At 42.5% G+C, this 13,761-nt stretch overlaps 2 protein-coding genes and 1 long non-coding RNA gene across 9 annotated transcripts; 1 reads left to right on the top strand and 2 right to left on the bottom strand.

The window, feature by feature from the left end:
• The first annotated feature begins 479 nt into the window (after nt 1-479).
• Nucleotides 480-6,684, top strand: LOC103634414 (uncharacterized). Of its 2 annotated transcripts, none has more exons than XM_020541449.2 (3): nt 480-897; nt 3,652-5,185; nt 5,550-6,684. In XM_020541449.2, the coding sequence occupies exons 1-3, from the start codon at nt 666-668 to the stop codon at nt 5,569-5,571; spliced, it is 1,788 nt and encodes a 595-aa protein (XP_020397038.1). In that variant the 5' UTR covers nt 480-665; the 3' UTR covers nt 5,572-6,684. The 2 variants fall into 2 exon arrangements, with proteins under 2 accessions (XP_020397038.1, NP_001347399.1); NM_001360470.1 differs by having other exon boundaries at nt 604-897; nt 5,431-6,385.
• Nucleotides 6,685-7,521: 837 nt separating this feature from the next.
• Nucleotides 7,522-8,145, bottom strand: LOC118473004 (uncharacterized). Its single transcript, XR_004851620.1, has 3 exons — nt 8,024-8,145; nt 7,832-7,948; nt 7,522-7,726 (listed from the first exon to the last, which is right to left on the bottom strand). It is a non-coding gene; the product is annotated as an uncharacterized lncRNA (long non-coding RNA).
• A 665-nt stretch (nt 8,146-8,810) lies between these two features.
• Nucleotides 8,811-12,651, bottom strand: LOC100273851 (uncharacterized). 6 transcript variants are annotated; one of them, XM_008652889.3, is made up of 13 exons: nt 12,189-12,651; nt 12,026-12,088; nt 11,661-11,732; nt 11,399-11,506; nt 11,072-11,152; nt 10,941-10,994; nt 10,716-10,841; nt 10,399-10,614; nt 10,192-10,290; nt 9,709-9,825; nt 9,542-9,613; nt 9,322-9,396; nt 8,811-9,205 (listed from the first exon to the last, which is right to left on the bottom strand). In XM_008652889.3, the coding sequence occupies exons 1-13, from the start codon at nt 12,402-12,404 to the stop codon at nt 9,101-9,103; spliced, it is 1,404 nt and encodes a 467-aa protein (XP_008651111.1). In that variant the 5' UTR covers nt 12,405-12,651; the 3' UTR covers nt 8,811-9,100. The 6 variants fall into 6 exon arrangements, with proteins under 6 accessions (XP_008651111.1, XP_008651113.1, XP_008651114.1 ...); NM_001360471.1 differs by having other exon boundaries at nt 8,867-9,205; nt 10,192-10,293; nt 12,189-12,525; XM_008652891.3 differs by lacking the exon at nt 9,542-9,613 and having other exon boundaries at nt 10,192-10,293; nt 12,189-12,626.
• Nucleotides 12,652-13,761: the final 1,110 nt, after the last annotated feature.

Raw genomic sequence — 13,761 nt, 5'->3', positions numbered from 1 at the left:
CCATACAATACATAAGTCTCAAACACACTATATATAAGTTAAATTATATGATGTTTACAAATGAAAAGTGTCTCAATGCAAATTGTTTAAATTACATGATGTTTAAATACAAATTGTTATGATATATTTGGTTTAAGACATGAATACTATCGATAAGTAATAGATGATCATATTAAAATTAATTATTTACTTGTGAATAATAAGATGATTTTCTTAATTATGAGAAATCATCAGATTTTCCCTAGGAAATATGATAAATTATCGGATTTTTTCAAAAATAAAAAACGGTCCGTTTATCGTACCATTTTCGGAACCCACTATCTCGTTTTCGTACTGTTTCCATAAATATCATAAATACCGACAAATTCGAAAGTGGGTGAATAAATCCGATAAACGGTACAAAAAATACCGGATTTTTTTAAACCTTTTTCATCCTTTCTGGTATCTTAGAAACAACTGTAACTTTGATTTGTAAAAATAAAGAAACTAGTGTGCCCCTGATAAGCAACTTCTCCACTTGGCCAAATTTGTATTGTAAAGCTTTTTAAACCAGGAAAACAAATACCTTGCTTGGACTCGCTGCCGTCGCCGTCGCCAACTATAAACCACCCCAACCCAACCCTACCGTTTCGCCGGCGAAACCGGGGCTGGCGGCGTCGGGGACCATGGGGGAGTACGCGGCGGTGAAGACCTCGGTGTGGTGGGACATCGAGAACTGCCATGTCCCCCGCTCGTGCGAGGCCCACCTCATCGCCCAGAACATGAGCTCGGCCCTCGCCGCCGCCGGCTACACCGGCCCCATCACCATCTCCGCCTACGGAGACACCAACTGCGTTCCCAACCACGTCCAGCACGCTCTCTCGAGCACCGGCATCGCGCTCAACCACGTCCCCGCAGGTACGGATTCCTCCGCAGTCCCGTACTCCCAACCAACCCCCGATTGTCCCCTGATTGCTCCTGCCGAGTTGGTCCGCTGACCCCTTGCCAATGCATGCGGATTGCGCCGATCCGTTCCTTCTGTATCTGAACTGAACAGTAACAGCCCGTTTGATGTTCTAACCCACTGTCTCGATGCTTTTGATTGCGTCTTTCTAATGGATCTGTTACGATACTTGAGGATACCCGTGGAATCTTAGGGTCTGGAAGTTTCCTTACCAGAGATGTGTTCATCTGACGGTGTTTACCTTTTTTTTGGCCTGTGGGTTATGCTTGCAATTGGCGGGGTTGCCGGGATTGTGTTGGGAAAGTGATTGATTTAGGTTTTGTGGTATTTGACGTTTTGGTATCTTCGTAGAGTTTTACGGATTTGTTTTTACTCCAAGTGATTTCTGGTCCAAGGTGATATTTCATGGGATGTCCTGTCGTGATCGTGGACTCTGCTGTGTTTATTTGCTATTGTTCGTTTGACTTGCTTAATAAGACTACATATTATATTTACACGATATACAGGTCGAATTTTGTAATTATCATGTATTTGCCCTTCGAATTTGCATGTTAAATAGGTTGACTGTTCCCATGGTGTGGTGTCTTCTTATCCAGATTTTTTCAAGGACTAGACAAGTATCTGAATAATTGCTGGTTACAATACTTAGCATTTATCGGTGATATGATTTTTTGTCTTCTGAGCTATTATGAAAGCTACTCCCTCCGTCTCAGTATATAAGTCGTAATTACCTCTGGTTCAAAGACTAAAAAATGCATTTAATTCTCTCTATACCACTGCATCGATGTACGTGTGCATAGAGAGAGCACGCCTTATCGTTGTTTTCAGGTCGGGCGACCAGCTGGTCGTTCCAAGGGTCGCGATTAGGGCGACGATTAGGACGCCTAATCGGCCCCGGTCGCATGGTTATTAAAACGATGTTAAAACGACGTTTAAACTATAAAACACTGATAGAACAGCGAAACACTGAAACATTTTACACTTCCTCGTAAAACGTCGTTTAACGACGTTTAAACGTCACGTTTTGACGTTTAAACGCGATATATAGTTAAACGCCACGTTTCGAGCGTTTAAGTTGCCTGCTTGTAAACGATGACAATTTTGTGCTTAACGACCTTGACATGGATGATGAAGAAGAAACAAACAACAGTGGTGGCCGTGGTGATGAGCAAGACAAGGATGATGTTGGTTTAGATGATTTGGATGATGGTTATTGAGTGCTTGAGTAACACTTGTGTGCTTGTGGTTGTGGACATTGCATTCTACTTTAGTTGATTTTGTGCTATGTTTGTGATTGTGGACTATTAGACATCTCATTCCACTTTGTTTGCGGTTGTCGACTTGCTATTAGTTGAACTTGTGTTATTGTGGTAATGTGGTTGTGGACTTGTCATTTTGCACACTATTATTATGTGAACTTATGTTGGTTGTTTGGTTTTTGACTTTATATAACCGTCTGAAATTATGATATATTGAAATTTCCCTATGTTGTTTAAAACTACGTTTAAACTTTGTTTAAACTGTTTAAAAGTTAAAACTCCACCCATGAGCGTTTCAACGTTTCGTCGTTTTAATAACCATGCCCGGTCGACCTCTGGTCGTCCCCTAATCGTCCTATATATTTCTGGACATATGTATATATGATATGATATATGTATATATAAGCAATACTGCAATAGGCATTATATAAGTCTGAAAGTCTGAAATTGAAACTGAGTAACAGACTGAAAGGCAATATAGGCATATAGCACTTTAGCAGAACTGAAATATTGAATACAAGGCTACAAGCAGTAATGCAGTACCTACTACCTGGAGCATATCATCATCCAAGCAAAAAGCAGTAGCAACTTCTCCAACAGATTCAGATTCATCAGAATTCAAACAATAGGAAAGATAGGAAAGGGGGAGAAGGGGGAACCTTGAGATGAGTAGCTCATCTTGTCACTAGTGTTTTGGAGCAGCCGTCGGTGTTCTGGAGCTGCTGATGGTGTTCTAGAGCCGCAGCCTATGTTCTAGACTCGGCGGAGGAGAGGAAAAGTTTCAAGGGGTGACAAGGGGTGGGGGTGCATTGCCTTTATACTACTGTAGATGGGCCGAAAAAATAGAAGCCCAATAGCCCACTAGAAAACCCTAACCGCCTGGACAATTCCTGGTCGATTTACCATCTAGTCGGACGACTAATCGCCCCTAATCGACGACTAGTCGGACGACTCGATACTCTAGTCGAGTCGTCCGGCTGATCGGTCATTACCAGGCGACCTGCCCGACTAATCACGATTAGTCGGACAACTTGAAAACAAAAAGTGGTTACGCCTTATATTGTGGGACAAGAACAAAAAGTGGTTACACCTTATATTCTGGGACGGAGGGAGTACTTCTTTATTGACGAGCAATGAGAAGTACTGTTTTAACTAGCGTTTCCATCTGTAAGATCTGCAGATATTTCATTGTGATGAAGAATGACTCCACTGCAGTAACCTCATTATGCTTATAGGATCTTGCCAGTGGACATGGCACAAGTTATTTAGGCATCTGTTTCCAAGTTTAGTTTTGACTTAACTTTCATACAAGAAGCTTGGTACATTTAAGCATTCTTTTTTCTTGAAACTTATGCATCTGCACATTTTGTACCTGAATGCCAAAGTTTTTTTTTCCATCTGTGATGGCTGAATGTTGTCTATTTTTTTTAATATTTTAACAAATGGCAGGTATCAAAGATGCAAGCGATAAGAAGATCTTAGTTGACATGTTAATCTGGGCTATTGACAACCCTCCACCGGCAAATTATTTGCTAATATCTGGTGATCGGGACTTCTCGAATGCCCTTCATAAGCTAGTGATGAGACGGTACAATATTCTACTAGCACAACCTCCAAATGTGTCTCAAGTGCTTACTGCTGCAGCAAAACATGTTTGGCTATGGAAAGACCTTGTGGCTGGGGAACCACCATTGGCAGAGTCCCCATACATAAGTAGTATAGCAAATGGCAGTGTGGATCATTCGAATACATCGAACAACATGGGTTCAGATTCTTCAGACGCACCCCATAACAGTACTCAAGGGCAGAATAGCATTCCGGGTGATCAGCAAAAAGGTGGTAACAGCAAGGCAGATAAACAATATAAAGTTAAGCAACCTCGGAAAAACCAGTCAGACAATGTATCTAAGCCAACAAGGACCGATGAAGCTTCAGTTGATGGAGTATCTGATAGTTCTAAAGGAAGCACTGCTACCGAGCCAAATCAATCCCAGTCTTCATCATCCTCATTACCAAGTTCTGATTTGCATGATGGGGGTGGAGCACAGGTGGATGAGCTGAATACACAAAAAAACCAGCCATCTTCCCAGTCCAAAAAGCCGAAAAAATCTACTCTTTCCCATCAAAAGAGTGCTCCTCACGACTTTTACCATGGTAAGAAGCCTGGTGTGTCAGTTGAGTCTTCATCTAAAAATGGTGCTCCCGATGTGACTAGCAATGGTCGTCCAAAGTATCAGAAACCCCAATCCTCTCATCAACCAAGACAGCAGAACCCAGTGAACCATCGTCCTCATGGTGGATCTGGCAATTTTCAATCATCAAACTCACATAGAAGCAACTCATGTCCAGCACCAGCTGGGCATAATGGTATTCCTACTGCACCGTTGCAATTCTGGCCAAGCGGGCCACCTTATCATGGACCACCAATCAATTATCCTGATATGAGTCGGTTGAATATTTCTGAATATCCTAGGGGTATTCATAATAACCAAGGTTTGCATGCCAACTACCATCCAAACCATCCTGGTTACAATGATTATAGCTACAGACCTCCAACTCAACCTAACATGCCTAGCAACATGCAAAATATTGGACACTGGGGAGCCAACCCGGGATGTTCACAGCCATCTTCGGACCCTCAAGGTCTTGTAAGATATATCTTAGGTGCTTTGGAAGTTTTGAAGACTGAGAAGATTCCTCCAACAGAGCAATATATAGCAGATTGTATATGGTATGGACATGGTGATGCTAATATGCCAAATTTTGATGTTAAGAAGGCACTTCAAGTTGCCATGCAGCATCAAGCTGTTGTCAAGAAAAAGTTAGGGAAAATGTCATTCTTTCTGGGAAAAGATGAAAATCTCTGGAAATGTGTTAATATAATGGATGATAACGCAAAATACCCAAAAGAAACTCTAGATGCTGTTCATGCTTTCATGTCTTCTGCTCCAGGCTATTCTGAGATAAAGAGTTCTCAATCTAGGTAAGGCTCCTTTATCTTGAAATGTGCTGTACTCCCTCTGTGCCATTATATAGTTCGTTTTAGCCTCTCTTTTTTTTGTCCACATTCAAATGAATAACAATGAATCTAGACACAAATATAATACACATACACCAAATATTTTATGAATTCATTAATACCCTAAAATGAACACTTTTGGGACGGAGGGAGTATCATATTTCCCCTAAGAGCACGGCTGTATTATTGCAATGTTTCTTTGCTTGCAGGTATCAAGCTGCTACTATGTTGAAGAAAACATGCCTGAAGCATCTTTCCCTTGCTGAAGTCCTTCAGGTTCTGAATATCATAATTAACACAAAAAAGTGGTTTGTGCCTCATTCTTCAGGTTGGCAGCCGTTGTCGTTTAACATAATAGTGGCTGATGCTACTACTGCCACTGGTGGAAAGGCTTAGCATCGGTACATTATCTGCTTGTACCAATTGAACATGTTGAGGTTCTGGTCGTTGGTGCAAGCTGCGTCCGCAAAAGCTAAGTTCTGTTGAGGTTTCCTAGCACAATGCTCTGCATTTTGCCAAGTTTGGGGTTAAGTTGTTTTACACACAGTATATGTTAGCTGGAGTGAAACAGTAAGTAGCCTTAGACTGCTAAATTTTAGTGGGAGTCAATCTGTCAACTATTGGGCATGTTGAAAGAACTCTGGGCAGCCCTGGCTGTGGCTACTCCTATGGGTGATAATTGTGGTGGTAAGATGCTTATGCAATCAAGCATAAAGCGGTTCAGAGGGACTATCGTCTTTTGTTCAGGCAGTATACCGATGCCTGATGCTGGTGGTTATGATCTGCCCTCATTGTACCAAGATGGCTTCAAAGGCGTCCATGAAATATGAGTTGACATGGAGGAAATTTTCTGTAGTATTAGACTATTGGTATAGCTGCATAGCTGTTGCTATTAAGCTACTCGTTGAAGCCTTGATCTACCCACATTATATTCCCAGTTCCTACATGTACTCATTGCAGTAAGCATGGATGGACAGGACCCTGTGAGTGTGAAGTTCAGTGTATCCACTTTTGAAGCATGGCAACAGAGTCTGAAATGCAAGCAAACTGCATTAAAGACAGTCATGCTGCTAGCTGCAAGGTTACCTATAGTTCGGTGGCCTCTATTGGCTCTGCCGGGAAAGGTTTGGAGTTCATCTAAGCGCCTTCCAGCATCTTTGCTCCCACCTTTAGGGCTTGTTCGGTTATTCCCAATACACATGGATTGGATGGGATTGGAAAAAATTGTGAAGAAGTTTGACTTGTTTGGGATTCAAACCCATCCAATCCCGCTCAATCCACATGGATTGAGAGCTAACCGAACAAGCCCTTAGATGGCGGGATGTTTCTTGTAATGCTGGCAAACTATTATGCTGCTTCTTGTAAATCTTACTGGTTGCTGATTCTACCAAGTGCTCCGGTTGACATGTTGCCTGAGAGTAAATGGTTGATGACTCTATTAAATGCTTCGATATGCTGTTGTCTGTTTCTGTTGTCTTTTGAAATGATCGTTTGGAGGAAAACTGCAGGCAGTTTGGGTGTGTGCTTCGACAGCAATTGCAAAAATGGAACAGGCTAGTAGCCGTGTCGTTGGCACAAGTTTTGGCAAATAGACGTGGTTGGTAGCCAAATTGGATATGCTCTTACAGTTCCTTTGGTAATTATATACTTCCTCCGTTTTTTTATTTTATTAGATTAGATGCCGTATTATCTTATTCTAAGTTGAATATTTATATCTTTTACTATTGTTTTTTATAAAAAAAATCTAGAGTCATGTTATATTTATATATATTTAGATTTACTGTAACGGGGCGTCTGGATCCCTTCATTTTAGAGGAACTAGAATTCACTCAATAAAGTAACTTATTTAGTTTGGAATTTGACATTCCACCACTTTCTAAAATTAAGATATAAGCCTATCTCAAATTTATAAGGTGGAGGATGGAAAATAATTTTATGCATGAGTAGAATTTGTTTCTACTTTGTAACTTACATGACACTCTTTGTCTCATTCATCTATAGTAAAAATGTAGCACATAAATATCTCCAATATCTTGCTAATAATAGTATATAAATATATTTTGCATAAAACTGAATTAACTTAATTGATATATGTCTAAATTACTATTATTATAATGAAATTTAATTCCAATGATCCAAACGGGGCGTAAGAAATAATTTAATAATATATAATTTATATGGTGTGAATTTTTTTAAAAAAGATAGTAATGTTTGATAAAGCTAGAACATAAGGAGTACTGCACAAATTAGCTTATAAAGAAGGGAAAGGTCGACTGAACGTAGCAACAAGGCAGACAAAGTCAGCAAACCATCACAAACTGATTTTACAATGCTTTGAAGTCTGAAACAATGAAATCAGAAAACACTGATGGCGGCTGGTTCATGGTGGTGTGATTGTTTTACATGTGTACAATGTACAAGAAACTTTGTCGCCAATGGATGATTATGGACGGAGCCCAATGTCTTCTATCATAATAGGAAGGGGTTCTGGGAGGAACGCAACTCCTTTTTGCCGTCGACATGCAAATCCAGAATGATCCCATTGACTATGAAAAAAAGGACTTACTAAAAATAATTGAAAGAAAATGGAAAGTTATAAGTGCAGGTTACCCTGATGCACATGCACCAAAAGAAACAGCCGCAAACATTATGAGTAGAAATGGGGCTTTCACCAATGTTTATTCGATCTTCCGTGGCCAGTCGGAACACCAGAACGCACAACATGAACTGCATGGATGATACATCTAATTAGGTATATACAAGGATGGTGTGGATGATTTACCATCATGATGTCTAGTTTACCTTCCATCCTACTCCCTCATCTTCTTCCTGCAACTCTGCAAGCAAAGGATGGACGAGACACGACTCATCAGCGCACACCACACCACAGTGAATACCTTGCTGCTTGCAACTTGCATTGCAGTAGCTTTTTCCAAAGCAAAATGCACAAACGGAAGGTGTTGCAGAAATGAGGAGGTCGCTTTGGAGGGAGAGCATCCAGATGATTAATTCCTGGAAGAAGCTCGATTCTGGCGATTGATCGCACCCAAGGTCCAAGGAGATCTACAAAATGTTGGAAGATCTTGCAACAACACATTGATGAGCAATCTAAGGGCCCGTTCGCTTGTACAGGAATGAACCGGGATTCGTTCCAGCTCATCAAAATTATATAAATTAGAGAAATAATCCAGCTAGGAATCATTCCGGAGCTCCAATGTCTGGAAACCGAACAGTGCCTAAGGGAAGGTGCATCGGTTGAAAATAGTGAGAAGCAGGCTCAGCTCTCCGAATAACAAAGAACCTCAGAGCCTGTGAAGACAACTGTTTAGCTTATTTCCTTGTTGCACGAGCACAAGTTGATCACTAGAGACTGCAACCGTTTCCACCATTTCAGTGAAGGACAATGCTCATGCAAGGACTGTACTGGTGATTGGCAAACTTTCAAACTTGTACCGAGCCGTTCTCCTATATCCATGGTCTTCACAGGCAATCGTTTAGTTGAACATGCATCTGAAAGGGCTTCTTTTTACGAACAACACATCGCACTTTCTTTCTGGAGCCATGGAAGTCAGCCAGGGGCTTCAAAAGCAAACAATCTTACGTTCCAATATCAATCAATATATAAGAGAAACATAGAGACCAGGTAGCTCTGAATCACTTATATGCGTATTTTACTTGTTTACATCATCATATTATCCCTTTGGAGTTCGATACATTGTCAGTTGCCAATTTTTCATAGTCTAAGTCTCTTAAGGTTTCATGACAAAAGGCATGAGAGAGCACATCTGTAATAGGTGCATGCCCAATATACTGTTTTAAATTCAGTATATTGTTTGTGTTAGTTTGTGTCTATAGCCTATTTAACAAGGGGGCTCTTAGTTAAAAGCTACTGTTATGTCTACCTATCTCTTGTCTGATAGAATCCTGCTTTAAAAATTGCTGGCTTTTGCATGTGCCCAAGTCCTCCGAGAGCGTCTCACACAACTGCAACATCGAAACAAGATGATCGACAGAATAAATCAAAATGTCTGCTTAAGTGAAGCTATCAGGAACTTTCGAGCCTTTCAAATACAGAATTATCAAGGGTGGGAGCGCAATACCTTTCTGTACAGGGAGCAGTCTCCAGATGACTTTTTTAGCTCGACAACGTAAAGGGATTCATTAATCTCAAACACCTGGAATCATAATACCACAAGGTTAATAACATGAATTTCCAATCGAAACAACATAAAAAAAGAAGCTACAAGTCTAATAGAAATACACTAGGCACCACGGGAGACAGCTGCGTTGAACTACAAGTATGCTATGCACTATAAATACCTCAGCAGAAATTAATAATGACTCTTTCCCTCTTAAATTTGCTAGTCCCTTACAATCTTGGATCACTTTTAGCTGCAGGACGTGACAATGACTCTCAGCACCCTAATCCCGAACGCACAGAGCTGGAAGTCTGTAGACATGAATACACATGATAGGTGGTCACTTACCTTGCCGTTGCTCTTGTGTACCTGGAAACCCATTTTTCTGACAATGCTCTCGATCTTCTCAAACAAGTAAGCTGGGGGATAATTTGATGCGAATCTGATTTTCCTTTCAGAAGCATCCTACAAACTCAAGACACATGTCTGACTTTAGTTGAAGGTTATGATGACTACGAAAAACATCTATATCTCTTTTAGAGCACTATTAACAATGTCAATGCCCCATACAGACAGACAGAGACAAGAGAACTAAACAAGGCAGGCTTTGTCAATCTCTGATTCCTGGCTGCTATTCTATACGTACACTTTTTAACAATTTTTACCATCTCATTGGAACCTACCAATTCCAACTTAGGATTTGCTTTGTGTGTTGAGTCTAGGATAGGACTTAGTTTAGATTTAAAGTCTTTAGTAGATGTGGGAATATTAAAAACTTGCTTGGATTTTTTTTGAGAGGACAAAATTGACAGGAACAAACATTGACCTTACCTCTTTCTCAAAAAATCCGGATAGATCAAGGCAGGAGGACATCCCAATGAGCTGGAAAGCATTGATTTGGTTGATTGCTATCTTGTCTTGAATGCCATTCTGCTTTAGGAAACACAGAGACGAATTTCAGTCTTTACCAGTCCGCTAATTAAAAGCCTAAAACCATGGTATTATATGGCAAACATAAGTACATCTCACATAGGTTACCTCAGTCATATTTAGGCTGTCTTCTTCATCCACGTTGATATCTTCTTCGTCATCATTAAACGGCGCAGAAGGAGCGTAGCCTTGCTTGAACCAATCGTGTGCCCTTATCCCATCCACATCTACGCGCGTGATCGGGTTAGGATCCAGGATCTTTCGCAGTAGATCTTGGGCACCTTGAGAGAGCCACTTTGGAATGTGAGCATTCCCTTTCAGAATCTGAGAACCAATAAACATCAAGCTGTGAGATATGGTTGGATTGCATCAAATGAAATTAGCCAGATATACTCCGGTAACACTTTTCATCCCTTGCTCTATACCTTCTGATAGAGGACAACCATATTTTGGTCGTCAAATGGAAGACTCCCTGTAAGCATTACATATAGAATAACACCACAGGACCACACGTCAGATACCGAGCCATCGTAACCTTTGTTCAGAAGGACCTAAAAACACCCGGTGTCAGCAGTTCCATCTTCCATTTGCACAGATGAAGTAGACAGCAATGACGGAGCCATGCATCCTAGTAAAGACCAAACTCTTACCTCCGGGGCTATGTAGTTAGGGCTGCCACATGTGGTATGCAACAAACCATCTTTCTGGAAGAAAAAAAAGAGAGTCATCACAGACAAAATGATTCAGAATGATCTGGCATGAGGGAGGACGTCATGCATACTCGTTGGTTTTGCGGAAGGGCGCTTAGTCCAAAATCAGAAACCTTTATGTTTCCCTTTGCATCAACGAGGACATTCTCAGGCTGCAGAAAGCAGATTCAGAGTAAGGATCTCGACCATGTGATCTGCATTCTGTCCATAGTCACAAGAAACAGGTATAGTGGTAGCGACCCTTGACAAAAATCTCACAACTCACAAGTAGTGTAGCACGTTCCTCGACCCTATCGATCTGGGACTCTGTGGCTATGGCTTTGTCTACCGTTCCTACCATCAATCGGTATACCATGAAGCATCAAGTCCCCGAAGGCTATGGTTAGCGATTATATTACCTTGAGGTCCCTGTGACAAACCCCCTTCTCGTGGCAGTATCCCACGGCGTCTATCAGCTGCTGGAACAGTTTCCTCCCTTCCTTCTCCGTCAGCTTACCCTTGAGTGCCTGCAGCGCATGTATCGATCGATGAGGACTGAGTTCGGTGTGCGTTCGAGAGCCTTCGGTGGATCGATGTGTGTGGCTCAAGAACTGGGTTCAGAAAGCATGCATGCGGCCTGATGGCTGGAGGTCCACAGTTAAGCAGGGGCAGAGTCGTTACGATTTTGTCAAATAGCTCTCCTCCGTTCACGTACTCGAGGACCATGTATATCTTGGTCTTGCTAGCTGAAACCTGCACAGGGAAATAAGGTTAAATAGTGGTTGTGCTTTTAGAAGCTAGAACTCGCCCGCAGGCCTCGTCGTTTTGTAGCATTTTTGTGTATTAGGAAAATGTACTTCGGCTGGTCTGCCCATTTTTGTCTGTTGTTTATTACTTCCATGGATGTGAGGATGATGTCCAAGTCAAAGTTAGCGCCACTTTTAATGGCCCCCCGCACGCAAGCTAATCCGCCAAAACTACCCTTCCCCTTCTTCAACACGGCGGCAAGATAGGAGACGACTGGGAGGATAGGATAGGAGCTTCACCTCGTACAGGCGGACGACGTTGGGGTGCTTGAGCAGCTTCAGCGTCGCGATCTCCCTCTTGATCTGCGCCCGGTGACCCGGCCGCACAGTCGGTCAGCACCGGAGTAAGTACGACGTACGATCGGAAAACGACTCAGACGGCAGGCAGGCACACCGCGCGCACCTGCTCGTCGATCTTCATGGCGAGGATGCGCTGCCGGTCGAGGATCTTGATGGCGAAGGACCGGCCCGTGCCCGCGTCCCGCGCCAGCCTCACCTTCCCGAAGTGGCCCTCCCCGAGCGTCCGCCCCATCTCGTACTTCCCCATCCGCCTCCGCCGCCGGTGCTCGCTCGTCGTCGTCGCTGCTCGCTCGTCGGCGGGCGTCCACGCACGCCGCATCGATCTGTCGCCGGCCGCGGGCGGGGAACCAACTGGCTACAGGCTAGAGGCTCTGCTGCGGCGGACGGACGGACCGGCCGGCCGCGCTCGGGTGGACTAGAGGCTGACCGGCCGGTAACGTTAGGTGGGGAGGGGAGGGGAGGGGAGGGAAGCTGCCCAAGCGCAGGGAGGCGGGTTTATACGGGACCGTCGATGGCGATCGGGGAGGCCGCGGTGTATCCGTGCCAGGAGACCCGCAACCGGCTCTAGTATTATTCTAGGCTTCTAGCGGTTGTGTTGTGACCGACTGACCGAGACTGACCTGCGCCGCGCAATGAGCGTCTTGAATTTTTCGTGGTGTCCTTTTAGCGACAAGAATTTTCCACGGTTTTTGTTCGATCGGTTCATGATTTTTGGGACAACACTTGATAATTTAATTTATTTGTGGGGTGGGGGTGTCTATAGCAGGTTTGGTTTTTGCGAATGTCGAGACGTGGACGGTGGAATGGTGGATCCTTCTACAAAGGAAATGATGTGAGGATGTGGACAAGAGAAGAGGAGCTGGGGTCTCATATTTCAAAACTCTATTCTATTATTATACATAATAGTAGTAATAGTAATATATATAGGGTCAAGTATAATAAGAGCCCTGTATTCTAATAGTTAAAGGAGGTCCAGGCTGATCACTCCTGCAACTTGGTTTAACTTGGCACGCCGACTCAAGCAGGCTGTCAGATGCGCCACCCGCCCCACTGTGCGCTCAAAAAAGGAATGCATGTACGAGTCAATCATTTTCTCTTGCATGCACGTAAATTTAGAAAAAAGATGTGTAGCGGTTTCTATTTCTAAATGTTTTTCTCCATAAATATAGGATCGCTGTAACAACCATACAACTAGGCTCGTAAGGACCGTTTTATGATATATATATACCGATACTAAATATGCTGCACGGTGTAGATAATTATGCAATTTGGTATATTGCGTAAAAATCTGTTACCCGCTGCATGCGCAAATTTATGATGGAAAGAATGTGCAATGAAAGGAAATGAATTGTCATGCATAGAAACAAAAAAAATCGTATTTAGTGTTTTATTTCCTCCATAAATATAGGATTCCTCCAACAGTCATGCAGTTAAACTCGTTAGAACTAGTTTATGATATATACTGATACTAATTATACTACACGGTGTAGGTATTTATGCAATTCGGTATATTGCATAAAAATTTGTTTCCTGCTGCATGCGCACAAATTTATGATGGCAGGATTTGCGATGAAACGAAATCGATTGGTATGCATGAAAAAAAACTTATTTAAATGTTTTATTTACTCCATAAATATAGTATCGCTCCAACAACCATGCAACTAGGCTCGTTAGAC

Source organism: Zea mays, chromosome 7, assembly GCF_902167145.1.
Source record: "Zea mays cultivar B73 chromosome 7, Zm-B73-REFERENCE-NAM-5.0, whole genome shotgun sequence".
NCBI classification, from domain to species: Eukaryota; Viridiplantae; Streptophyta; class Magnoliopsida; order Poales; family Poaceae; genus Zea; species Zea mays.
Note: the sequence above shows the minus strand (reverse complement) of the source record. Positions and strands in the feature narration are given on the sequence as shown.